The sequence below is a fragment of the Halichoerus grypus genome, chromosome 5 (genome assembly GCF_964656455.1).
Source record: "Halichoerus grypus chromosome 5, mHalGry1.hap1.1, whole genome shotgun sequence".
NCBI lineage: Eukaryota > Metazoa > Chordata > Mammalia > Carnivora > Phocidae > Halichoerus > Halichoerus grypus.
In genome coordinates, this window is record NC_135716.1 from 157,197,077 (window position 1) to 157,224,213 (window position 27,137).

General features: G+C 48.7%; 2 protein-coding genes across 7 annotated transcripts in view; both read left to right on the forward strand.

Annotated features, from left to right (window-relative positions):
• The window catches only part of TRIT1 (tRNA isopentenyltransferase 1), a 196,679-nt gene that overhangs the window by 100,132 nt on the left and 69,410 nt on the right, over window positions 1–27,137 (forward strand). The gene's annotated exons all lie outside the window — the stretch shown is intronic.
• Window positions 1–27,137, forward strand: part of MYCL (MYCL proto-oncogene, bHLH transcription factor) — a 91,166-nt gene that overhangs the window by 60,395 nt on the left and 3,634 nt on the right. For 3 of the 5 annotated variants that reach the window (XM_078073345.1, XM_078073343.1, XM_078073344.1), the window contains 3 exons: window positions 16,583–16,710; window positions 23,554–23,666; window positions 24,714–25,218. In XM_078073345.1, the coding sequence (XP_077929471.1) occupies window positions 24,723–25,218 (496 nt within the window). In that variant the 5' untranslated portion in view covers window positions 16,583–16,710; window positions 23,554–23,666; window positions 24,714–24,722. Of the gene's footprint in view, window positions 1–5,388; window positions 5,513–16,582; window positions 16,711–23,553; window positions 23,667–24,169; window positions 24,377–24,713; window positions 25,219–27,137 lie in introns of those variants that run through there. The other 2 variants (XM_078073342.1, XM_036102839.2) reach the window with 2 other exon arrangements.

The following is a 27,137-nucleotide window of genomic DNA, read 5'->3' on the forward strand; positions in this document are numbered from 1 at the left end:
CTACCAGGTAGCCTCAGGATCCACAAGATCAGGCAAAGTGCTCTCTGAGCAGGAGCTTAGAGTGTGGCCCCAGAAGAAGGGGTCAGGGCTGAAGCCTGAGCAATACCTCTCCCTTTCTTGCTGGCCAGGACTCTGCCCTGGCTCTCCATGTGCTCACACCATGTTCCTGCATGGAGGCCCTGCCTTGGTTTGCTGGCCTTGACCCTCCCAGAGTAAGATTTTCAGAGTAAGAGACTTGCTGGACTAAGGCCAGCATGGCAGAAGCAGAGCCTGCCTTGGGAAGCTCTAAGACCCTGCCCTCTAGGCCTCCTTTAACCCATCTGCACAAAAAAGCAGGTTTGACAACCTAGCACCAAGTAATGGCTGCTTCTGCATCCACTATGGCCTTTGGAGAACTGGCTGTTGGTGACTACCTTCAGCCTCCTGGTAACCATGATCTCATGCTGTTAAGGAGCAAGAGAACAACATAGTTGGGGCCGTTAAAGAGTGTGGCCTAGAGTCAGTCTTGTCAGGGTTTGAATATAGTTCTGTCTCTAGCTAGTTCTGTGACTTTAGGCAGGTCACTTACTTCTCTGAACTTCATGTATTTGATCAGTAATAATAGCTCACAGTGTTATCCTGAGGATCAGGCGAGACAAAAAGTGTGTATGCAAAACTAACCTTACAGTTGGCTCTTAGCATATGTTAATTTCTTTCCTTGGTCCATTCACTCTTGATTGGCAAGATGTCTTTGCTTAAGAGGCAGTGGGAAAACATTTCTGTTCTGGGTTTAAAAACTTAAAATATGAGGTTAAGAAATTTTTTTTAATGTTAATTATACTGGAATTAAAAATATAAATAAATAAAAATTTTTTGAAAACTTAAAGGAGCACCTGGTTGGCTCAGTCAGGGGAGCATATAACTCTTGATCTCAGGGTTGTGAGTTCTAGGCCCACGTTGGGTGCAGATTGCTTTAAAATAAAAACTTTTAAAAAATAATAAATAGGGGCACCTGGGTGGCTCAGTATGTTAAGCGTCTGACTTGGGTGGTGATCTTGGGGTCCTGGGATTGGCCCTAGGTCAGATCGGGCTCCCCGCTCAGCAGTGAGGGGGCAGGGGGTAGTCTGCTTATACCTCTCCCTCTGCTCCTCCTCCCGATCATGCGCTCTCTTTCTCTCTAATAAATAAATAAAATCTTAAAAAAAAAATAAAATTAAAAAAATTAAAAATAAATAAAAACTTAAAACATGAGGGCCTTAAAATTTTTTTAAGATTTTATTTATTTATTTGAGAGAGAGAGTGAGCAGGAGGAGGAGCAGAGGGAGAGGGAGAAAGAGAGAATCTCCAGCAGACTCCTCGCTGAGTGCAGAGCCAGTCTGGGGACTCAATCCCAGGACCCTGAGATCATGACCTGAGCAGAAACCATGAGTCAGATGCTTAACCAACTGAGCCACCCAGGTGCCCCCATTTTTTTTTTTTTAAGATTTTATTTATTTATTTGAGAGAGAGAGAGCATGCGCACACTCTATCAAGGGGAAGAGCAGAGGGAGAGGGGCAAGCAGACTCTGCGCTGAGCATGGAGCCCAACACGGGGCTTGATCCCATGATCCTGAGGTCATGACCCAAGCCAAAATCAAGAGTCGGTCGCTCAACAGACTGAGACACCCAGGTGCCCTAGGGCCTTAAATTTTTTTTTAATTTAGGGGCACCTGGCTGGGTCAGTTGGTAGAGCAAGCAACTCTTGGTCTTAAGGTCGTGAGTTTGAGCCCCACATGTGGTATAGAATTTACTTAAAATTAAAAAAAACAAACAATTTTTTAAAAATAAAAGCTACTTGGAGGAGGTATAAAGGTGGCCTTGTCAGTGGTTCACTGGCCTACTCTGGGCCCACCCAGCAACACAGAGGTGAATAAGGCATGGATGATCTTGTCCTTTGAGGAAGTCACAGCTAATCAGGGAAACAAACATATGCAGACTACGTTACACAATGTGGCAAAGGCCTAATAGACATCTGTCAGAGTGCACAGACATGAGAATGCCAGATTCTGTTTGAGGGATGGAAGTCTAGGAAGGCTTCACAGAGGAGGTGATGATGGAGTCAAACCCTGAAGGATGAGTAAGAGTTCCTGAGATAGGAAACGGCATGCCAGGCAAAGGGAACAGCACAGATGGAAGAGTGATGGAGGATGGTGGGTGTAGTAACAATGAGCCGGGGCTGGCCATTTGCTGGATGGGAAATTGGTAAGCCCTGAAGCTGAGAACATGGAAAGAGGCCTTGCATCCTTGTCCTGAAGGCAGTGGGGAGCCATTACAAGGATTCTGAGCAGAGGAGTAAAATGACCATATCTGTACTTTATAAAGATGGCACTACCACTTGCCATCTCCTGGACTGTTGCAACAGTGCCCTAACTGGGCCCCTCTAATCCAGTCTTCAATGACAGACAAAAACAAATCCAACCATTTCATCCCCCTGTTTAAAGTCTATTTATTATATGTGTTCAGTAAATATTTGATGAATGAAAGATTAAATGAATGAAGGGGCTATCTGCAATAGGCACTTCTTCTATGTTTCTGGGTCTGTGGGTCTAAACAAAACACTTTCTGATTTCCTTTCTGGGAGAGTAAGACCAGAGAAGAGAAGGGACTTGCTCAAAGTCACATAGCAAGTCAACAGCAGTGGGACTGCTTCCCATCCCATTGGGATTCCGAGGGGTAGTCTTTACAAAGAAAGCCCCAGGCTATGTTTTGCCTAGTATCTGAGTCCCCAGGATGGACCTTCTAGACCAGGGCCTCCTAACCCACCGAACGCTCCCCCATCACCACACAAACACCAGCTCCTTGTCCCCTCCTGCCAGGACTAGGGTTGAAATCTGGAATTCCTCCTCCTCACCTTGCAGCCTTGATCTCTCCCTTTAGGGCTGCCACCAGGAGGAACATCAATGGTCTGCTAGGCTGGGTGTGGGATTCTAGGCCCCCATAACTATTAGGCTGGGCTTTGCCTCCTGGAGCTAAGATGGGTCTGTGTTGGGTTCTAGGCTTTTGGGTAGCTTCTGAGCTGGACTCTGGGCTGTTCTGTGCTCTAGACTTTGGACTTAACTCTAGTCTGAATTCTGGGCTCTGAGCTTCAGGCCCACTGGCTCTGGGTTCTAAGCTGTGAACTGGGTTAAAGGCTCAGGACTTGGTTCTCATTTCGGAGATCTGGTCTTTGGCTCTGGCTGGACTTTGGGTCTGAACTGAGGAACTGAATTATGTTCTAGGCTTGGTGGTCTGAATTCTGGGTTCTGGGCTTTAGTGCTGCATTCTGAGCTGAACTTTGCACCTGGGCTGGGCTTGTTTGGGCTCTGGGTTCCAGGCTTGGAACTGGACTTTGGGGCTGTGCTGAGCTGTATTCTAAATCCTAGGCAGTAAACTATGATCTCTACTCTGAACTCCAGGCTCTGGGCTTATGTTGGGTGGGAGCAAGAGGCCACCAAAGGGAAAGTAGCAAATTCTTAAGCCTCTCTGCTCACCCTACTCCTCTCTGGAGACTTTCAGCTTTGCTCCCTTCTGCTAATAGACAGGGCCAAAGTGAAGGTGGTAGTAGCCCTCCATGAGCTTTCCAAGGACTTCCCTGGCCATCAGTAAGAAATGAGAGGTGAAGGGTAGGGTCGGTGGCATGTGGGAGTGTCCTCACGTGGCCATGAGCCATCCTGCTTGCTATCAAGGACCTTCCCACAGAGCAGAGAGCGGTGAGGATGCACAGGCACAGCTCACAGCCTGGCTCCCTGTGGGAAAGCAGGCCACCACTGGGGCTGGGACTGACGGAGGGGCTCCCACCCCCCACCTTTCCTACCCCATTCCCAAGATTTCGCCCCACCCTCTGTTCCAGCCAGGAGTTGGGCTTGAAGCTCTCAGTCCCCAGAAGAGGTCATTCCCATTCCCTAAACCATTACTCAAAGCCCTGACCCTTACCCTGACTGCCTTGTCCCTCACAGTGGACTGCTCTACATTTTATTCCCCTTCGGGGAAGTTCCTCTTCCTCCCATGTCTGCTCTGGAGCCTTCCACCCTGCAGGACTCCTCCCTAGCCCCACTGCTGAATATGCTCACTCCACGAGGCTGCCATGAAGGCAAGGCCCACATCCATGTGACAGACTTTACGGAAGGGGCAGGAATTCCTGTGGGTAGAAGAAATCATTTTAAATTATACATGTCGCATGACTGCCCAAGGGAAAAACAACCAAAACCTGTTAACAGGATGTCCCCTCGTGAGTACACTCAGTTCCTAACTTTATTCTCTTGTCTCAGATCTTCCTTCCCTTACACCCACTGAAAGACCACATTTTCAGTTCTCCCCTGGGCAAAATCTCCATCAGTCTCTGTTCAGGAAACCTCACCCCCTAAGCCACATGGGATAGGATCAACAGGATAAGAAACACTTAACAGAACACTTCCCAGAGTCTGAGTTATTCGGTCTAAAAGAATATTACAGCAGGAACATGGAGGGGCACATGCAAATAGCCTTCACCAAAACAGCCCAGGATGGGCTTGGAAATTTTGACTCTTAGTGTCCTGTCTCTTTAAAATCTTTCCACTAGTGAGAAGTGACGAGCTATGCCTCCTCCTCATTGTTCAGATTTGGCCTTTTGGGGTGAGTGGTAATGGCAGGAGAGTGGTTAAATGCAGATCAAATACATAAACACTCCTACAAAACTCAAGTGTTTATTTTCAACAACAACATAGTCTAAATCTATGTTGAGGAGGAGAAACACTTTCCTAAGGGCCCCATAATCTGGTCCCTGCCCATGGTAGAGGTAACTCAAATTAAGCTTTGGAGCAACGTCAGACCCTCTGGGTACCTTATCTTGCTTCAGGCCATGACCCAGCATAACAATGGGCCTGGCAAAGAGCATCAATGTAAACTAGACCCTTTTGGATGTATAATGCCCTTGTAAGAGCTTTGAAAAGATAACTTTCTTCAGTTTGGGCCAGATAAAAATCATGGGAGGTGGAGGGCTAGAATTCTTCCCACACTGAGAAGAGCAATCCAGAAGTGTGGGGCATTGGGTCTTCCCATATATGCTCATTCTTTTTTTTTTCTTCCTTAAAGATTTTATTTATTTATTTGACAGAGACAGATAGCAAGAACAAGAACACAAGCAGCGGGAGTGGGAGAGGGAGAGCAGGCTTCCCAGGACTCTGGGATCATGAGTCTGGGATCATGACCTGAGCCGAAGGCAGACGCTTAACGACTGAGCCACCCAGGCGCCCTATACTCATTCTTTACATCAGCCCCTGTCCCCCACTCTGACCACTGCATCCTCCCTTAGAGCTCTGTTTGTCCATCCTGGGAAAGCCTCTATCTGAAACACACAGGGCATGCTCTGTTCTTGACATGTTTCATGTCTTTTCATTCTGTCTCCCTGGCCAGATTGGGAACCCCAGGATACAGGGATGAGGCCAGGATACCTTCGTTCAGATGACCATTCTCTGAACCCTGACTCGGTGTCAGGCAGAGTCCTTGAGGAGTTCAGAGTCTAGAGAGAGATCAACAGGTAAATACGTAATTACAGTAAAAGTCTGATAAAAAAAAATTATGCTAGAGGTAAGCAGAGGAGTGATAGGGGCACGGCTGCCACGTTGCACAACACCAGGGGTCTGTATGACGGGTCCCCCGCTGGAGTTATGCAACGAGACAGCTCTGGTCATGTGCAAGCCCCGAGGCGGCATCTAACCCAGCACTGGAAGCCTCAGCAAGTCCCTTAAGGATATGAGCTATTAGCTGAGGCTCGAAGGGCAAGTTTGCCAGGCAGATGGGGAGTAAAGAGCACTTCAGGCAGAGCAAACAGCATGTGTGAGGCCAAAGGGGGTAAGGGAACATGGTAAGTGTTAGGAAATATCAGGAAATACGTTTTGGCTGAAGCCCTGGGCGCATGTGGAGGAATGCCTAGAGCTTGCTTGTTAAGTGAGTTAATGAATGCAAGAAAGACTATAATAGCAAAAATCATAATCACCTGCATTTGTTAACCACTCGCTCTATGCCAAGCACTGTGCTAGGTGGTTTACGTGAATTCTCTAATTTTAACTTCACAACAACTCCATGAGGTAAGTTCCTTATTAACCTGCCGTCTGCGGATAAGGAAACCGAGGCCCAGAGAAGTTAGTTAACTTGCTTAAGGTCAGAGAGCTAGTGAATGGCAGAGCCAGGATGGAATCCTGGATGTCCTGGACTCTAAAACCCTGAGCCCTTGACTACTGCTTCCCATAACGCTAGTGCCCTTAACTTTGGGCAGAGCTGGCCTTGACACAGACCCAGGTGGGCTTTTCTCAGCCTCATTCTAGGGCTTCTCCTCCGCAACGTGACCTTAGATGTTAGAGCTCTGAGGACCGCTTCCTTTAACCCTCTTTTCTCTTTAACTCTTCCTCTCCCACCCCGTCAGTGACCACATTTATACTCATAACTCCCCGATCTACAGCTTCACCCAATCTGGATGCCTGAATGTGTATTTCACACAGTTGTTAATACAACTGACATTTTTTGGTTTATTAGGCACCATGCTTGATAGATGACATGGACCCTACCCTCATGAGCTCACAGTCAGGTAAGCAGATCGAACTAGGCAATTGGAATGGAGTGTGTTGGCAGAGAGAGCTGATACCAGGAAAGTGTATCAGTTAGGCCTGGGTTTGGCTATTGGTGATGAAAAGTGCAAATCACAGCCACATCACCTGGAAATAACCAGTCCAGAGCTGATATGGTGGCTCCATCATCATCAGAGCCCAGTGCTTTCTGTTTTATTGCTCAGTCATCCTCTGCCATCCCTAACACGATGCTTCTTTCTCATTGGCCAGCATGGCTGCTCAAGCCCTAGTCCTCACGTTTGCATTCCAGTCAGTTGGAAGGAGGAAGGTGTGAAAAACAGCACACTATTTAAAACAGTTCCCATAAGTTGCACAAAATACTTCTGTCCATAAGCTGTTGACCAGCACTTAGTCACAGAGTCATACCTCGCTGTAAGGAATTCGGGGAAATATGGTTTTTATTCCAGGCCAGCTATGTGCCCAGCTGAAAATCAGGGTTTTATGACTAAGGGCAAGCAGAATAATAGATAGTAGTTTCAGCCTCAGAAAGTACCCCAAAGAGCTGACACTTGAATTTTGAGGGATAAATCAGAGTTAGCCCAGTGGAATAGCGTGTTTTAGGCTGTGGGCTGCAAAGTGCATTCTTGGAAATGCAAATGGTTCAAGGTGTCTCCAGAATGGTGTGCATGTTGGGGAGTAATGGAAGATACAGACAAGATCACATTATCTAAGGAGTCATTTTGAGGGGGTGCGGAGTCACGGCCCATTCTGAGGAAAGAGACACACCTGGAGGTGGGGCAGGAAGGAGCCAACCTGTGTTAAATTTAGGTTTCTCCAGAGATTAATAGCCTAGGTGTGGCTTGGCTTTAGAAGTCCCTTAACTTGGGGTGCCTGGGTGGCTCAGATGGTTGAGCATCTGCCTTCGGCTCGGGTCGTGATCCCAGGGTCCTGGGATCGAGCTCCGCGTCGGGCTCCTGGCTCAGCGGGGAGCCTGCTTCTCCCTCTCCCTCTGCCTCTCTCCCTGCTCGTGCTCTCTCTCTCTCTGTATCTCTGTGTCTCAAGTGAATAAATAAAATCTTAAAAAAAAAAAAAAGAAGTCCCTTAACTTTCCTTCTCCAGCCCAGAGTTCCAAGAGATGCCAATTTGCAATTGCGACACATCATGCCACAAATACATCCATACCTACACATTCACTCACCTACACGTCACACCCAGACCTCCCATTGATGTCGGTTCCTGTGTTTGGGGGGGGGGCAGGGTTCTCTTATCTTTAGGAACCTGTGCCTTGTGAACTTTGAAGGACAGAGATTCGGCAGGAAGGCCCTGGAAGTTCTGGAGTGAGGCTACAGTACTGAGGTAATCATTTAGGAGCAGTCAGTGGCCGCAAGGCCATTGGCCTCCCGAGCCTCCACTGCTGGTCAAAGGCAGAGCATTGTCCACATGAACTACCAGCCGTAGCATCCTCCCCAGACACATCACCAGGACTTCCAAAGGTTGTGTTTATTTCCCTGGGGTTTTGTTTTTTTTTTTTTCAGACATCAGGGCAAGATAGTCAGTGGGGTGTGGAGCGTCTGGCTCTCTGGAGAATAGACCCAACCCCCTTGCCTCTGCCCCTACTGCCCTTCTCTGCTCTTGCAGCAAGTAGACAATGACCCTGGCCGGGCCACCTCAGAGAGTTCAGCAGGGAATCCTAAGGACACCAACATCTCCCCACTGCCTAACCAAGCTCTCCAGTTCACACTCTCCCCCTGTTCCCATTCACACAAGACACACACATCAAATACAGACACACCAACACACATTGCTCAGACCACGGACCCAGATCTACATCTACTGCCCCACGTACAGTTATTCACACGCAAAAGTCACATACGCACACTGAGTACGTGCTGCGTGTAGACACGGCCCTCCAGCTGCCCACATCACTTATAGCCCCGCACCCACTGCTCCAGACCTATACCTGGGACACGTGGCATTCTAACATGTCTACACTTACCATACATCCATCCCTACACATTCACTTACCTATTTACACATCACACCCAGACCCCCACTGATGTTGGTTCCTATGTTTGAGGTACAGTGCCCCCCAGGTTCCCTTATCCATAGGAACCCTGGCCTTCTGAGCTTTGATGGAAGGGAGAAGGAAGGGAGGGGAGAAGGGGAGAAGGAAACACCCCTACCTCCCCAATCCAAATACATATACTCAGTCCACAGTGAAGAAGGAAGACCAGCCTTTCCCCCAGTACCCTATGGACCCATGTTTGCCCCTGACGTCAGGGACACGGAGTTCTGGGCAGGGGATCCAGTATGGTGCACTCGCTCTGCCCCCACTGCCCAAGATGCCCTGGGGACAGCAGTCCCAGCCAGAAGCCTGAAAGCAAGGCTGGGCCAGGCCCACCAATGTCACAGCGGCGGGACAGCCCTTGTGCAATGGGCACCATGGAATGTGCAGGGTGCCTACAGGAGCTGACCCAGTGGATCTGGGGAAACAGCAGAGAGGAAAGGCCCTGGCGGTTACTGACATCCACTCGGTGCCAGGCACCCTGTCCAGACCTCCACAGCATTGTCTCCTATCATTTGCACATCGTCTGTTGTCCCACTTTATAGACAAGAGAATCAGGGCCCAAGATGGTGCTTGAAGCCTCCCAGCCAGTAAGTGGTAGGGTCTTGCCTGGAACCTGGGACTATATGTCCCTACAGCACCAGGGCCCTGAGGTGGGGCCGGGATGCCGCAGCAAGGCTGCTCTAGGGCAGGGGTAATCCCAGAAGCAGATGGGCCACATGGGGCTCTGTTCTGGTCTTTTCCCCGTCTCTCTCCCTCCTTCTCACTGGAGGTACAGATACCCCCTGCTTTTCCAAAGTTTGCATTAAACACCATTTTGCTTTTACAAAAGACCTACATTAGTACCTGTTTTTGCTAACCGAAGAAATCCGAAGAGGATTTTCACTTTTCTAAAAGATGGCGAATGGTGAAAAGAGCGCTCAGTGCTTGTTTTGCATCAAGCTGACAGCCAGAGTGGCCCCGCCAAGCTCCTTCCCCAGGAAGGCTGCTCAGCAGCTGAGCATCACACCACCAGAGATTTGAACTGTGGCCGTAAGCATCTGTGCTTTCTCGCGATTTATTTTGCACATACATTAGCAAGATGTGTCCTAAAGTAAGCATATCAGAAAAGCCTAACAGAGGCTTTTTTGGGGGGTCTGGGAATGCTGAAGAATTTTTCCATATCAATTAATGGCAATTGCTTCTTTACGCCATCTCAGCTTACGAAAAATTTCATAGGAATGCAAGAGAAACCTGTAACCGAGGTGGGAGACTTCAGCCCAGGAAAGTGGAGCTGGGGATTGGGAAGGTAGGAAACATGGGGCGGCTTGCTGGCTGGCTTGGTTGGTAGAGCATGCAGCTCTTGATCTCAGGGTCGTGAGTTTGAGCCCCACGTTGGGAGTAGAGTTTACTTAAAAAAATTTTTTTTTTAAAAAAAAGGGCAGTAGGAAACAGAGGAGGTCAGACTTGTGTTTGAGAAGAGCCCTTTGGCTGCTGGTGTGGGCGAGGGCCTCGAGGTGGGAATGGGAGAACTGGAAGGCAGGGAGACCAAGGAGGAAGCTGATGTCATAGCCAGGGCAGGAGACTGTGAGGCCCAAGCTGGGCAGTCACTCCAGGACTGGAGAGAAGGGGACAGATGCTAGATCCCTGGAGAGGGTATGATTGACAGGATTTGGTGATCACTTTTTGATTGAGTGTGAGGGAGAGGGTGAAGCCTAGGAGGACACCCAGGGCAGAGCTCATGTGTCGGGGAGGTTGAGAGACCATTGCAGCGGTGGGGTCCCCCCAGGAGAAACAAAAGGGACAGAGCCTGTGTTCTAGCCTGCCCTCCCAACTTGGCTTCTCACCAACTGCATGTCCCTGGCCTGTTACATATGCCTTCTGAGCCTCAGTTTTTTTCTTCTGTAGAATGGGGAAATTTTTATTTCCTTCATAGAGTTTTTATGAAGATTAGGCAAAACATGTATGATGGTATCTGGCACAATTCATTTTTCAAAGTTCAGCCATGCCCCAGCTCAGATCTCTGGCTCCCAAGAAAGATTGCTGGCCTCTATCAGTGACAATCGCAATACTTTGTGGTCACAAGGGGTGACTTAGCCTGACCTACAAGTATCCTATCATGTGGCAGGCAGCTCCGGGTACCTCCAGTTTCCCAATTGCCGTGCAGCTGAAAAGAATGTCCTGGGTGCCCTGTTTGCTTATTCTCCAGCCAGTGGCGCCTAGCTGCGCTCCTCCTCTGAACTCTTCTTCCCAATAGTGTCCCAGAGGCCCACCAAGTGAGCCTGGGGGAAGAAAGGAACTTCTGGAGGACCTTAGATGTCCTGAACCAGACTGGGGTCTTGCCCCACTTCGCCCTCTATTGGGCTACAGCAGGTTCCAGTCAGACTCCCTCCTCCCCACCTATTCCTCAGTCCACCTGTGCAGGGAGGTCTTGAGGAGGGGTCCGGTCCCTCAGGACAGAGGCGAAGGCCACCCAGGGAGGCACCTGGACCCTGCACAGTTTCCCAGGCTCCTCTTCTTTTCCTTTAACACCCTTCCAATCAGGATGCCTGGGTGGCTCAGTCGATTAACCATCTGCCTTCAGCTCAGGTCATGATCCCAGGGTCCTGGGATCGAGCCCCGCATCGGGCTCCCCGCTCAGCGGAGAGCCTGCTTCTCTCTCTCTCTCTCTGCTGCTCCCCGCACCCTCCCCCTTGTGCTCTCTCTTTATCTCAAATAAAATCTTAAACAAAACCTAACATCCTTCTAATCCCTTAAACGTCCTTAATCCCTTAATGTTAACAGGTCCTCAGGGGCCATCCTGGGCCTCCTGCTTTCCCCACATACCCACAGGCCTCCTGTGTCACCCTCTTTCTGCTGAGCACCAGACCCCCTATATCCCACTGATCTGATGACAGACCCAGACTCTCAGACCCCACGTGGCTAAAATGGAGTCCTCTGGACCCTCAGGTCAGTGAATGGGTCTTCCTCGCACCCATTCTCCCAGGCCTTGTCTCCTCTTTCGCCTCTGCATCTCACATCCTATCAGTTCTATTCCCTAAATACCTTTCACCTCTCTGCTCCTCCTCTCCTCTCTGCCCTACTTCCTGCGAAGGTGTCTACATCCCGCACACCATCACTTGTGGCCTCTAGTCTAGCTGGGAAAACTCAAAGACCCATAGATCTTTTCCTTGATTCAGGGGACTCGAATGGCATAAACTGCCTCATTCTGACATGTCTGAGAAATCTTTTAGAAGAAGAACATGTTCCAGAAGGCAACATTTTAAAATCAGACAATCAATAATCACAGCTTAAGTACAATATCTGCCTTTCAAAATAAACTTGTCTTGCAGACCTTTGCAACAGGGGGATTGCCTAAGAGATTTTTTTTTTCTGGTACAATAATTAACACCACTTTGCAAAAGGCATACAAAAATACAGTATAAAAAAATGAGACTGCCTCTAGCATAATACAATAACAGCTTATGAAACACAAGCTTCCAAAGGGAAAAAAAAGGAAAGAAAGAAAGAAAAAGAAACACAAGCTTCTCAGACCTTCAGTCTTTTTAAAAGAAGCCAAAATCTGAGTTTTAGATAAAATCTCACAATTTTAAATGTTAGCAATTAGTTTTTAAAAAATTTTAAAAGTGGGGTGCCTGAGTGGCTCAGTCGATTAAGCGTCTGCCTTCGGCTCAGGTCATGATCCCGGGGTCCTGGGATCGAGTTCCGCATCGGGCTCCTTGCTCCGCGGGAAGCCTGCTTCTCCCTCTCCCACTCCCCCTGCTTGTGTTCCCTCTCTGACTGTGTCTCTCTCTGTCAAATAAATAAAATCTTTAAAAAAAAAATTTTTTTTTTAAACCAGCGTTCAGCCTCCAGTATGCAGCTTTGGGCCCCTCTAAGTGTGTCCTCCACACGGCTCTTGAAATGATCTTTTGCAATAATAAAAACTACTTAAAAAAAAAAATAACTACACTTGGGCGCCTGGCTAGCTCAGTGGGAAGATTACGTGACTCCTGATCTCCGGGTCGTGAGTTCTAGCCCCACGTTGGGTGTGCAGATTACTTAAAAATAAAATCTTAAAAAAAAAAAAAAAATCCTACACTTAACGAATGCTTACCAGTCCCAGACTGGTTCCAAATGCTTCACATGCAACTCATTTAATCCAACACTCCACACGCTGAGGCCCAGAGGGGTCAAGTAATTTGCTCAAGTTACACAGCTAGTGAGTGAAGGAGCCAGGATTCCAGCCCAGCCATCTGACCGCAGAGCCACGAACAGGGAGGGTCCTTGGGATCACAGACTGTTTTTGCGTTCCAGCTCCTACCTCGGCTTAATAATTGATGGATGCATATATAAATGAATGAACGTGCAGCTCTAGTCCCCTCTGCCCAGTTACTACCTGCCTGACAGCCAGCGGGCCTGCCCCAGCAGCCGACGCCCGGAACGCGCGCCGGGGGTCCCAGGCGGGCCAGCGGGGAGCGGGGCTCGCACAATGCAGGTGCTGGCCGCTCCCTCCCTTCCGGCGCTTTGAGGCTCCGGGACGGCCCCGGCCGCCGCTTCCTGCGCACAGCCCCGGGCCTTGGACGTCCGGCTGCGGGCCCTCCCGCCCCCGAAGCCCCAGCCCCGGAGTCGGGGTGGGCGGGGCGGGGCGGGTACGGAGGAGGCACCCTTGCCTGGCACCCGGTGTTTGGCGTCCAGGCCCGAGGGCTGGTTTCCAGTCTCCCAGTCCACTTCCTGGCTGTGCGCTTGGGGCAAGTCGGTCAGCGGTACCACCACGGATGTGTTGCCTCCTGGCCCTGCCCTGCCCGCCCGCCCTCCTTGACACACAGAGCATCAAGGTGGTCAGGCACTCAGAGCCGATTTAAATTCAGCCCCCACCCCAATCCGTCTGCAAGTCTGAAACAATAGCTAGAAACAATAGCTTCTACATCATGGAACACCTTCGAGGTGACTGAATCACCAGCTGAGAGCTTTGCATGGGCAGTCTCATGTAATCTTAAGGGCCAAGCATGCTGATTATTCTTATCCCTATTTCACAAGTTAGGAGACTGAAGACCAGATGGGTTAAGTGCCGTTCTCAGGTCAGGTGGCTGGGGGGTGGCAGACCCCAGATCTGCCTGACTCTAGTATCCCTAGATTTGGGGCTGCAGTGTTCTGCCTAGCTTTTCCAACATTTCGGCCCAGGGACTTGCACCAGTCCTGGGGATAGGGACCCGGGTGGGTGCTTCCCTGGCCCTCATGCTTTCCAGTGCTGAATGGTCTAGAACTTCACTTCATTTCTATGCAGACAGAAAGGCATGCCTGAGCACATAAGCACAAACAGGTTTTCGGTAGCGAAAACCTGGGCTGAGACTGGGTGAGGACCTCTGGGCCAAGCCACTGTAACAACACAACGCTTTCGGCTGGCGTACTTCTCAACAACCTCTGCCTGCTGAAACTGGGTGCTTCATCCGTGGGGACATCTCTGAGTGTGTCTGTGTTGGCAAACCGTGCGAAAAGCCCATCTCCTCCCCCACAAGACCTGATGTGGGAGAGGCTGAGGCAGTGATATCCTGGTAAATATTTAGCAACTAGTTGGCATGGGCTGGGGGGAAGCCCCGATTTGTAGCATTTGCAGGTTTCCGTGGAGCAAATATCCCACCGTGGCCAATTTCAAGCTACCACAGTTGGAACTGGACAGCAGCATACCATAGCAGATCTAACAAAGAGGTGATAGTAAAATAAGTAGGGAGAGATGTGTTTGGAGTCTTTACTACCTTTGTTTTTAATGTAATTTAAGTGTCAATTTATAGAGTTTAATTTTTAATGACCGTGTTTCACAACCAGCTCATCCGCTTCCTGAAAATGCAACAGTTGGATCTCAGGGAGCTGATACATCAACACTGTGCCAGGGTCACCCAGGTCCCCAGGCTAGCAGCTCCATCTCTAGCCTGGGTTTCCCTCTAGTGGACAGAAGAGTCATTCCAGGTGATTCTCTCGCTCCACCTGTGTGTCCAGAGCTCAGCACCCAGAGGGAGTGGATGAGGCTGGTCATCCTTCATGGGAAAAGTTTCTTAATGAGGGTCCGAATGGTTTCAAAATTGTCCTCAGGCACGAGACACTTAGCGTTCCTCCTCTCTGAGGGGCAGTGCCGGGGGGGTGGGGGGCCTCTGGGCTTCACCATTATTTAATCTCTAAGAGCTTCTTGAAAGTTCCATCTCATCCCCCAGGTGGCAGCTCAGGCTGGCTACACTAGCCCTTCAAGTTTGGGGCACACTTTCCATCAGGTCTACGTCTAAGGAGACAAACTGCTTTTCCTCTTTGCATTAGGGATTAAATTTTCACACAAATTATAGCCCACTGGGGAAACACTGATGGGGACCTTTGATATGTGTTGCGCACATGAGAAAGTGGAGTCACTTAGATATAGAGCTGGGGCTCAGGACTCCCTCTCTTGTATTATGCTTGGACTCTCTTCTTCCAGAAATGATCTTTCCAAAGCATAGATATATCTGTCACTCTTCCACTCACAAATCTCCTATAATTCTTCATTGCTCATTATCTTCAGCCCACACTCCTTAGACAGGCACGCAAGGCCTTGGTTGAGACCCTATCCATATTGTTTCCCTTAAATTGCCAAAGAAGGAAACAGAAGAAAACTGACATTTTAAAAATTCTCTTCTGGGCCATGCACTTTGCTAAACACTGCAAATACAGGTTTCTCCTGCTATCTGAAAGGAGAGAGTTCCCGTGAAATCTTTCATGAGCCCAACCAGCATAAAGTGAAAGTAATCCCCACGTTCTGAAAGTTCACATTATGCTCTTTGCTTTTTTTTAAAAAAAGATTTTATTTATTTATTTGACAGAGAGAGACACAGCGAGAGAGGGAACACAAGCAGGGGGAGTGGGAGAGGGAGAAGCAGGCTCCTGGCAGAGCAGGGAGCCTGATGCGGGGCTCGATCCCAGGACTCTGGGATCATGCCCCGAGCTGAAGGCAGATGCTTAACGACTGAGCCACCCAGGCGCCCCTTATGCTCTTTGCTTTTATGAAAGACTTATATTAGTACAGTAGAGGCTTGTTATTTGAAAACAAAATCCTTGGGGCGCCTGGGTGGCTCAGTGGGTTAAGTGTCTGCCTTCAGCTTAGGTCATGATCTCAGGGTCCTGGGATCGAGGCCTGCATCAGGCTCCCTGCTCAGTGGGGAGCCTGCTTCGTCCTCTCCCTCTGGCCCTCCCTGCTGCTTGCATTCTCTCTCTCTCTCAAATAAATAAATAGAATCTTTAAAAAAAAAAAACAACAATGGGGCGCCTGGGTGGCTCAGTTGGTTAAGCGACTGCCTTCGGCTCAGGTCATGATCCTGGAGTCCCAGGATTGAGCCCTGCATTGGGCTTCCTGATCAGCAGAGATTCTGCTTCTCCCTCTGACCCTATCCTCTCTCATGCTCTCTCTCTCTCTCATTCTCTCAAGTAAATAAATAAAATCTTTAAAAACAATAACAATAACAACAACAACAACAACAACAAGGGGCGCCTGGGTGTCTCAGTAGGTTGGGCATCTGTCTGCCTTTGGCTCAGGTCTTGGTCCCAGAGTCCTGGGATTGAGCCCCGCGTCCGACTCCCTGCTCAAAAGGGAGCCTGCTTCGCCCTCTCCTTCCTGCTCCTGCTCTATTTTACTATCTCTGTCTTTCTCTCTCCAATAAATAAATAAAATCTCAAAACAACAAAAACAACAACAAAACAAAATCTCCAGAACCTTTTTCTCACCACACTCAAAACAAGGCCACATTCCTTAGGGTTCTAAGAAAAGGACTGCTTTTCAGTGAAACTCAAGCAGAGGTAATAGAGCCACAGACAAGGGATAAGAAACCAGATTTTTATCTGATTAAATTCTTCTGGTGTTGGCGCCAGAGTCCTTCCTCTCCCTTCCTTCCCCCTTCCTTCTCCCCAACTCTCCCTTCTCATCCTCTCTCACCTTTATCTCCTTAACTTCCACTGGAATTCTAGACATCTTTAAGGCTCAGATCAAATTTCCTTTCTCCAGAAAACCCTCTCAGAGCATCTGGCTCAGGAATCTGCCTAATGAAAGTGAGAGTTGTTGCAGTTTGAAAGGAAGAGGAGATTTCTGGCTGAAACTTCATTCGACTCAGTCCTGAAAATCCACAAATGGCAGTAAGTTGGGGAAAAAAACTATAAACTCACAAGGGAAGGGAATGAATGACTGTTTGATGGTCACAGGGTTTCCTCTGGGGGTGATGAAAATGTTCTAGAATTAGTGGTGATGGTTGCACATACAAAAAAAGAAAGAAACAAATGGGAGAACCTGGACCCCTGCCTCACACCATGTACAAAAATTAACTCAAATGGATCAAAGACCTAAATGTAAGAGCTAAAACTATAAAACTCTTGGAAGAAAACAGGAGTAAATCTACATGACCTTGGACTTAGCAATGGACTCTTACATATGATGCCAAAAAGCACAGCAACAAAAGAGAAAATAGATTAATTTCGTCAAATGAAAAACTTTTGTGCTTTAGAAGACACTGTGAAGAAAATGAAAAGACAATTGCAGAATGGGAGAAAATATTTGCAAATCATGTATCTGATAAGGGTCTGGAATCCAAGACTATATAAAGACCTCTTACAACTCAATGACAAAAAAGACCAGCAACATGATTTAAAAATGTGCAAAGGGGGGAGCCTGGGTGGCTCAGTCGGTTGTTAAGCATCTGACTCTTGATTTCAGCTCAGGTCATGATCTCAGGGTCATGAGATCAAGCCCCGCATTGGGCTCTGCGCTGGGCATGGAGCCTGCTTGAAATTATCTTTTCCTCTGTCCCCCCATCCCCTGCTTCCTCTCTCTCTTAAAAAAAAGAAATGGGCAAAGGATTTGAATAGACATTTTGGAGAGAAGATATGCTAATGGCCAATAAACACATGCAAAGCTGCTCAATATTATTAGTTGTTAGAGGAATGCAAATCAAAACCACAATGAATACCACTTCCCACCCACAAGATGGCTATAATAATAATAACTGAGGGGCGCCTGGGTGGCTCAGTCGTTAAGCGTCTGCCTTCGGCTCAGGTCATGATCCTAGGGTCCTGGGATCGAGCCCTGCATCGGGCTCCCTGCTCAGCGGGAAGCCTGCTTCTCCCTCTCCCACTCCCCCTGCTTGTGTTCCCTCTCTCACTGTGTCTCTCTCTGTCAAATAAATAAATAAAATCTTTAAAAATAATAATAATAATAATAACTGAAACTAACAAGTGTTGGCAAGGATGTGGAAAAATTGTCATCCTCATACATTACCAGCGGGAATGTAAAATGTTGCAGCCACTGTGGAAAACAGTTTGGCAGTTCCTCAAAAAGTTAAACATAAAGTTGCCTTATGACCCAGCAATTCCACTACTGGAGTATACCCAAGAGGGGCGCCTGGGGGGCTCAGTCAGTTAAGCTTTCAACTCTTGATTTTGGCTCAGGTCGTGATCTCAGGGTCATGGGATCAAGCCCCACATTGGGCTCTGTGCTCAGTAGGAAGTCTGCTTGGGATTCTCTCCCTCTTCCTCTGCCCCTCTCCCCCACTCACATGTGCACTCTCTCTCTCAAAATAAATAAATAAATACAATCTTTTGAGAAACGGAAATTAAAAATATGTAATAGTCAAAAAATTTTTTAAATCAATAGAAGGATTGGAAGTTGAGGAAACCTCCCGAAAAGTCAAAGGAAACACACAGAGGTAGAAAATGAGAGAGAAGATAAGAAAAGGCTAGCAGGAGTTTCAGAAAGAGAGAAGAAAATAGTGGAGGGGGGAAATTTTTCAAAAATATAATTACAGAAAAAAAAAATATATATGTAAAATTACAGAGTGAATTAAAAAGCTTAAAAAGCTTAGGGTATGGGGCACCTGCGCGGCTCAGTCGTTACATCTGCCTTCGGCTCAGGTCGTGATCCTTGGGTCCTGGGATCCAGCCCGGCATCGGGCTCCCTGCTTGGCGGGAAGCCTGCTTCTCCCTCTCCCATTCCCCCTGCCTGTGTTCCCTCTCTCGCTGTGTCTCTCTCTGTCAAATAAATAAATAAAATCTTAAAAAAAAAAAAAAAAGCTTAGGGCAAGGAATGCAAAAAGATCCTGCAACGCAATTCTGACACTAACTGTTCAAAGTTAGGCCAAACTTCACAGGTTAAAGGCACAGTTCTCCATAAGACTGACCTCACTTCTGGGGCGCCTGGGTGGCTCAGTTGTTAAGCGTCTGCCTTCGGCTCAGGTCATAGTCCCAGGGTCCTGGGATCGCGCCCTGCATCAGGCTCCCTGCTCGGTGGGAAGCCTGCTTCTCTCCTTCTCCCCCTGCTTGTGTTCCCTCCCTTGCTATGTCTCTGTCAAATAAATAAAATCTTTTTTTTTTTAAAGATTTTATTTATTTATTTGACAGAGAGAGAGAGTTAGGGAGAGCAGGAACACAAGCAGGGGGAGTGGGAGAGGGAGAAGCAGGCTTCCCGCCGAGCAGGGAGCCCAATGCGGGGCTCGATCCCAGGACCCTGGGATCATGACCTGAGCCAAAGGCAGACGCTTAACAACTGAGCCACCCAGGCGCCCCCAAATAAATAAAATCTTTAAAAAAAAGAAAGACTGCCCTCACTTCAGACACCAGCTGCAAGCTCAGGGTTTCTCAGGCCACCAACACTTATAATCAACTGGCTACAAATTCGTGTGTTCCCACTACCTCTTCAGGTTTGATAATTCACTAGAACAACTCACAGATCTCAGGAAAATGCTATACTAATGGTTACAGATTTATTATGGCAAAAAGGATACAAATCAGGACCAGCAAAAAGAAAAGACATATAGGGCATGGTCTTGGAGGGTCCCAAACATGAAACTTCCAGTGTCTTCTTCCTGTGGAGTCAGAATGCATCACCCTCCCAACACATGTATGTGTAATAACACATACAGAGCATTGTTAACCAGGAAAGTTCACCTGAACTCCAGTGTCTAGTTTTTATTGGGCTTTCATTAGGTAAACAGGACTGATTGAATCATTATTCATGTCAATCTCCAGCCCCCTTTCCCCTTCCCAGAGGTCAGACTGATATCACATGACCCAAAGCCCCAACCCTCTAATTACATGGTTGGCCTTTCTTGCTTGGTCAATCCCTATCTTGGGTCTCTTAACTATCTGGCTATCCAGCTTATCTAACATATCTTAAATTATCTAGAAGCCCACCATGAGTAATCCATTAGCATAAACTATCAGGGCCCATTATGAATAATAAACAAAGTCCTATTGCTTGGCAAATTCCAGGGATATAGAGGCTACCTCCCAGGGACTGGAGACAAGGGCCAATCAAATTCTTTATTATACAACAGTCCCACACCAAGGCATATCAATGAAAAAATTCAGAATGTCAGAGACAAAGAATGTACCCTAAAAGCTTCCAGAGAGAGAAACAGGTCACCTAAATGATATCAAACTTGGGTGACTGGCTGGCTCAGCCAGAAGAGCATGTGACTCTTGATCTTGGGTTTGTGAGTTCGAGCCCCATACTAGGTGTAGAAATTACTTAAAAATAAATAAACTTCAAATGATATCAACCTCAATGACAACATTGGTTGCCAAGAAACAGGAAAGCAATACCTTCAAATTTTTGAGGGAAAATTAATTCTAATCTGGTATTCTATACCCAACCATACTATCAACCAAAGATGAAGGTGTAATAAAGACAATTTCAGAAACGCAAAGTCTCAAAAATTTTACTTCCCAAGGACCTTTTCTCAGGCAGCTGCAGAAGGGTGTGCTCCAACAGTGTGAGGAAGTAAATCAAGAAAGAAAAAGCAATGAGTTCCAGAAAACAGGGGAGCTGACGTAGGAGAGAAGCAAAGGGAATTTTCAGGATGATGGTGAAGGGAAGTTGCTGAATAACAATTGTGAAGTAGACCTAGACTCAATCAAGAAATTCAGATTAGAACAGGAAGATAAAGGGTTCCAAGGAGTATGTTTCCAAGAAAAAAAACGGAACTGATAGACTGATTACTTGCTTGATGGATTTGACCGCATGAAGTGATCTTTGTAGCTCAGGTGGGAATGTGTAGGGTTAAATTCATCATATATAAATAGAAATCTACACAAAAGAAAAAAAATGAAACTCTTTAACTCTGAAAAAAATTGTGCAAGAAGGGAAATGTAGTCAGAGTGCTCCATCGTCATATAGTCAAAATACTGTAAATATTTAATATTTAAAAATCTAACTGGGAGAATAAGGGAAGGCCAAGTATGTGGGGGTGAGAAGGGAAATATAAGAGTTACATCTTCTATTGTAGAATGTCAATAGGAATTTAAAAATCAGGAGAAATAGATTATATTGGTCAAAATATGGAAGTAAATATTAGGGACAAAAAACAGCTAAAAGGGTAGTTGCCTTTGGGGACTGAGAATCAGGGGTGGTGAGGGCAGGGCAGAAGACAACCTTTTTTTTTTTTTTGTAACCTTGTCATACACTTAGTTGATTTTTTAAAACCATGTACATGTATTATTTTGGTTTAAAATGTTTTAAGAAAAATAAAAGAAAGTGAAAAAATTGAGTGTTCCTAAGGTAGCATTTGTTATCTTGGGGAATTCATATCACCATCCTGGGTCCAGCTATCACCTCAGAGAACAAAGCTGTTAGCCCTAAAATCAGCAGCATCTCTATGGAACAGACACACATTAACCAGGCTCATGAGACTGACATTTCAAAATCAGATGCCAATTCATTAATTTATAAGGGGAAACAAGGCTTTGAAGCAGACTAGATCTTCTCGTTCACTGATGAGTGCAGTCTCTCCCTATGGGCGGATCTACCTAGGGAATAGAGTGATTTTCAGCAGGCTGCTTGGTGATCCAAAGCACAAGTGAAGTGGGGGGTGAGTTGAGTGGTTTCAAAGAATGAGGCCTCCATCTCCCTTGTTCCTGGACAAGCATCTTTGTCCCACTAGGATAGACACTCTAGTAATTGCCTTGACAACTCGTACTGCTCTCTGCTTCATTGGCTATCTAGATTCCTCCGAACTGGCACCTTCTATCTTTAAGCTGCTTTAATGCCTTTATTCAGGAGGCACCTGGGTGGCTCAGTCGGTTAAGCACCTGCAGCTCAGGTCATGATCTTGGGGTCCTGGGATCAAGCCCCTATCAGCCCCTTATTGGGCTCCCTGCTCAGCAGGGAGTCAGCTTCTTCCTCTCCCTCTGCACCTCCCCCCATCCCTGCTTGCTCTCTCTCTTTCCAATAAATAAATAAAATCTTAAAAAAAAATACCTTTATTCAGGTTACAGTCTAGAATGGGCCTGACAGATACTCTGTCTCCATCAGGTAGGTTGGCACATCTCTACTTTACAACAGTAGAAGCTTATGTCCAGTCAAACAGACAACACATTTACAAAGCACCCATGATGTGCTAGGCGCTACTCTAAGCCCTGGAGTTATGAGTGGCCAACAAGACTGACATTTGTCTCCGCCCTCATTAAGCTTACAGTCTGGTAAGGAAGACAGACATTAAACAAAGCATATAGCTTTCGGCCACTGTGAAGCTGGAAAGGCAAGATTCTAGCCCGGCCAGGGATGTCGGATCGCATTGTCCTCCTCCTCTTCGACCTTTCCCCGAAACCTCTCAATAAAATGGTTTGATTCCTGCCCCCCTAAAAAAGTGTGCAAAGTGAAGGAGCAGCCCTTGTCTCAGAGACAATTTCCTTTATCCTAGTTTTTGAGGTGGGGTCACCTCGTGGGTGCCCCCAGGTATCACCTATTACAATGAATCATAGGGAAGGGCTGTTGAGTAAGGACTTTCATCTAGATAGAGAAAGAACACCCATTTTCCAAGCATAGAATCCCAACCTCCTGTGGATTCTATATCCCAAATCCTTCCAATAAAGTTATTTTATTCTTAAATTTATCTAGGGTTGTTTTCTGTCATGTGGAACCAAGAATCCTGACTGGTACAGCACCCATCTCAGACATCTGTGGACCAGAGAGCAAGTTGACAAAAGGCAGTTCCAAACCCTCTGCCTTAGGACTGCAACCAAACCTGGAACCTTTCTGATCTGCACCTTCATTCAGAACAAAGCAGGGCACACAGGCTGTCTCAATAAAATCTAGTTGGCTAAGTCACTAAGTCCACAAATATCTGCCAGAAGCTGTTCTAGGGACTGAGGCTACAAAGCTAGTAAGAACTAGTTGCTGCCTTCAAAGGTGTCCCACGCATTTTAGACCCAATATATTCAAAACTGAGGGTGTCATCTTCCCTGCCTTTTCTCCCAACCCATACATCAACTCACACTTTGTGTATGCTCCAACCACAGTGAATTGCTTGCACTTCTCACTTCCCTCTGCTGGGATGTCAACAGTGAGTACTTCGGTGTTCTTAGACCACAGGAATGGGAGGAAAAGAGACAGCAGGCAATCTGGCTGCTGATTGTAGACAGCGACCAGACCTTGAATGCCACATAGAACATTCTAGATGTATGTATGTATGTATGTATGTATTCTAGATGTATGTATTGGTTGCTAACCCAAATTACTTTACTTGGCCTAAATAGAATGACCATATAGTTTAGTTTTTCTTTTCCCACGAAAGGCATAGAAGATGGATGACGTTTCAGAGGGCTTATATGTCCATCATTTTGGCCATAGATGCAACTGCAAGCAATGGTCCCATTTTACAGATGAGCAAACAGAGGCTTCAAGTGACTTGGCCCCACAGCTAGCAAATAGCAAAGCAAAGGCTTGAATGAAGCTTCTTGACTCCAAATCCCCATTTTCTTTCCTCTAGTACTATAGCTCCTACAGAGCTGTTTTGTGTGTGGTGCGAGGGAAGGGAGATTCAGCCCAGACCTAGACCCTGGGAAAAAGTTCTCCTTACCACCAGTACACCAGGGGCTAAGTCTGTTTTACTTGCCTCTCTTCTTGGCCTAGTACCTTCCCTACTCTATCGTCTTAAAGAAAGCCTCACAATACCCCTGTAAGGTAAGTATTACCATCCCTTTATTTTATAGATGAAACTGAAGCTCAGAAAGGTTAAGTTTCATGCTCCAAAGTCCGGAATCTTCCTACCTCGCCTCTCTGAGGCCCAGATTTGGACCACCGCGGTGAAGAAACTGGCCAACAGGTGATAAAGAGGATACCCGGGACCAGCCCCACTTCCGGGCTGAGGGCCGCCAGGTGGCGCGGTGGAGGTGCGCCAGTTCCCCCACCTACACCCCGACCGCGGGTCAGAAGCACCTGAAATAAGCCCGCCAAGCGGGCTCGAGGGGCGGGGCAGGGGGTAGCCCTATTCCCTAGCCCGGAGTGGGCAAGGAGTGCGGCCTTAGTTTGCGTGCTGGGGACGGCCCAAGCCTAGCTGAAGAGTCACGCCTCCACTAGACGACCCTCAAACTGTGTCAGCTCGCTGCCTGCCCTGCATGACCCAGCGTGCAATTCATTTTGGGGGGGCGTCCAGGGAATAGAGTAGAGCCGCAGAGAGCAGCCAGGAGGGGTGGGGCGGAGACTCCACCGCCCCCACCTGTCGGCGGCGGGGCGGGGGCGGGTCGGGGGGCGGGGTCTGTCCCGTAGGGTCCGCCCCCGGCCCCAGAGCCCCGGGCGCGCGACGAGATATAAGGCAGCCGGAAACAATGCGCCTGCATCTCGCGCTCCCGCGCCGATCCCGGGAGCGTCCGGGCTGTCGTGCGCGAGCGAGGGCGGGGACGCGCGCGAAGGGGGGCGCGCTCTTGAGTGCGGGCCGCGCGCTCGGTGGCGCGCATGTGCCTGTGTGCGGGCTGCCGGGCTGCCCCGAGCCGGCGGGGAGCCGGTCAGCTCCAGGTGGCGGGCTGCCGGAGGGAGGTGAGGCTACGGGCAGCCGGGGGGCGGGCTGCAGGCTGCCTCCTGGGCACCACGCGCCCCCGCCCGGCCCGGCCGGGCCCTGGGAGCTGCGCTCCGGGCGGCGCTGGCAAAGTTTGCTTTGAACTCGCTCCCCGCAGCCGAGTCCGCGCGCTGTGAGCCGCTTCCCTGGGCACGCCGACCCAGGGCTGGGCTTCCCGGGACGCGAGGGAAGGGCGCGGGCTGCCAGCCGGGAGGTTGGGGAGGGACGAGAGCCTGGCAGCTGTGCTGTGCTGGGGGACCTGGGGACGCCTCCTTCCCCGGCCCGCACCCCATCAGCCAGTCCCCTTCCCTCCCGCAGGGAGCGGACATGGACTTCGACTCGTACCAGCACTATTTCTACGACTATGACTGCGGGGAAGATTTCTACCGCTCCACGGCGCCCAGTGAGGACATCTGGAAGAAATTCGAGCTGGTGCCGTCGCCCCCCACGTCGCCGCTCTGGGGCTCGGGTCCAGGCGCCGGGGACTCAGCCCCCGGAATTGGTCCCTCGGAGCCTTGGCCCGGAGGGGGCGCCGGGGAAGAGGCGGAATCCCGGGGCCATTCGAAAGCCTGGGGCAGGAACTACGCCTCCATCATCCGCCGTGACTGCATGTGGAGCGGCTTCTCCGCCCGGGAACGACTAGAGAGAGCGGTGAGCGACCGGCTCGCCGCCGGCGCACCCCGGGGGAACCCGCCCAAGGCGCCCGCCGCCCCAGACTGCGCTCCCAGCCTCGAAGCCGGCAACCCGGCTCCCGCTGTCCCCGGTCCGCTGGGCGAGCCCAAGACCCAGGCCTGCTCGGGGTCCGAGAGCCCAAGCGACTCGGGTAAGGACCGCCCCGGGCCATCCAAGAGGGGGGCACCCAAAGGGTGGCCAAAACTCTGCCGGCATTGGGTCTTCGCAAGCCCTTCGGCCACCTCCCCCTTTCTCTGGCTGAAGCTGCCGGTGTAGCCCCCGGCGGTGTCTGTCTGGCACGTGGGTGTGTTAGTAAACAGTTTGAAGAAGTGGCGTGGGAGCCAGCGTCCTTTTGATGATGATTGAAGCCCCAGGGGACAAGGGAGACAGGGTGAGGCTTAGCGCTTAGAGTGGACAATACTAGGATTGGACTGTAGGGGATTTCTGTCCTCCGGAGGCTGGAAGGGGTCCCTTAAAGGTGACTCCAGGCTTCAAGTTTTTTGTTGCTGCCACTTTCCCTGGGGAAACTCACACTCCCCTAGGGAGAGAGGAAGCTGAAGAGCCTTTTGTGCAAAGCCAAAGCCTTCACCCTTTAAAAAATCTAGTTTCCTGTCTGCTTTACTTTAAAATGCCAATAATGCCCTCCCCTTGCACCCCACCCACCCTTTACCATTTGTGCCCCACACAATCACTCACCAGACAGGCAGCAGAGCAATGAACGCTCCCCATTAACAGATGGAAAAACTGAGGCTTAGAAATAGGAAATCACTAGAACTGAGCCCCATCTTCTTTTGCCCAACCGTCCGTTGCAACCAGGCACTTCCTTGATGTTTCCAGGGTCTTCATGGTAGCTTATCCCGGCAGGGCTACACCTTGCTTTGTTGCTTTGGTCTGAGTTGGGAAGATGTTCCTCTAGCTCCCTCCTAATTTCACCTGTAGGCTCTGGTTAGCTGCATCCTTGCATTCAACAAATGTTCTTTGGCCCCTGCTTGGTACCAAGCTCTGAGCTAGGTGCTGGGGTCACAGATATGGAACCAGCTTCCTCCTCCACCCTTGGATGCAAATTTAAACCTCACTAAGGGCAGACTTTGAGCATCCTGTGCCACCAAACTATGATATTCTTAGCCTAGCCTCTTAGACCTCTAACCAGGAGAGAGACTGGAGAGGGTGCTTCTATAGGGTGCCAACTGACTAGCATCAGGTAAATCCGGACCTAGAAAACTCGCAGTAGCTTTTAAAAAGAATAACTTTTACATGACCGATTGAGAGGGAACTGGGGAGTGGGTATGGAAGTTGTCATACGCTTGAGGGGAAAAATAAGGTTAACAAGAAATTAAAAGTCAATTTTTTTTGGTCCACTGTGTTAAGGTCATTTTTAACCTGCTTGCTTTCAACACCAAGAGCTCATGTTTGTTTAATGGCTGGAATGGGAGTTTTGAGATCAAGAAACCAATAAAGATGTATCTCTACAAAAGCTGATGGAGTGATAGAGTGGAAAGCGCATTGTCTGGGGAGTTGGAGATCTTAGTTTGAGATCCAGAACATTACAAAGGTGATATGCGGACATGGCTGATCTGGATCTCAGTTTCTCCTGCACACGAGAGGGTTGGACTTGATTGTCCAGCTGAGGCCATTTCCTTGTCTGGGTAGAGTTAGACCATCTCTGAAAAGAATGGTGTCTTACATTATTTCTTCCTTAGGCAGAACCTTACCAGCTATGAGGTTTAACACTGAAATATTAAAGGTTTGGGATGTGGGGAAGCCTCCTGAATCATTTTCTGACTTGCCCTTTAACCTGAACCTGTTTGCAAGCTCCTGGTTCACTCACAGGCCACATGGCCCAGAACAAAATGCAACAGATTGCAAACAATAAAGAGGGGGGAGTGGGGAGAGTGACTGACGGCAAGGCTCAGCCAATAGGGGCTAGGGGCTGGGTAAAACAGCATTCCAAACACAGCTTAGCCAGCCAATCACAGGCTTTGTGGCCAGGAGGGCTGAATGGTCAGGTTTTATTAATGGAGAAATAATGCGATTGTCCACACAATGGAAGCCTTCCTGACAAAGGGGCTC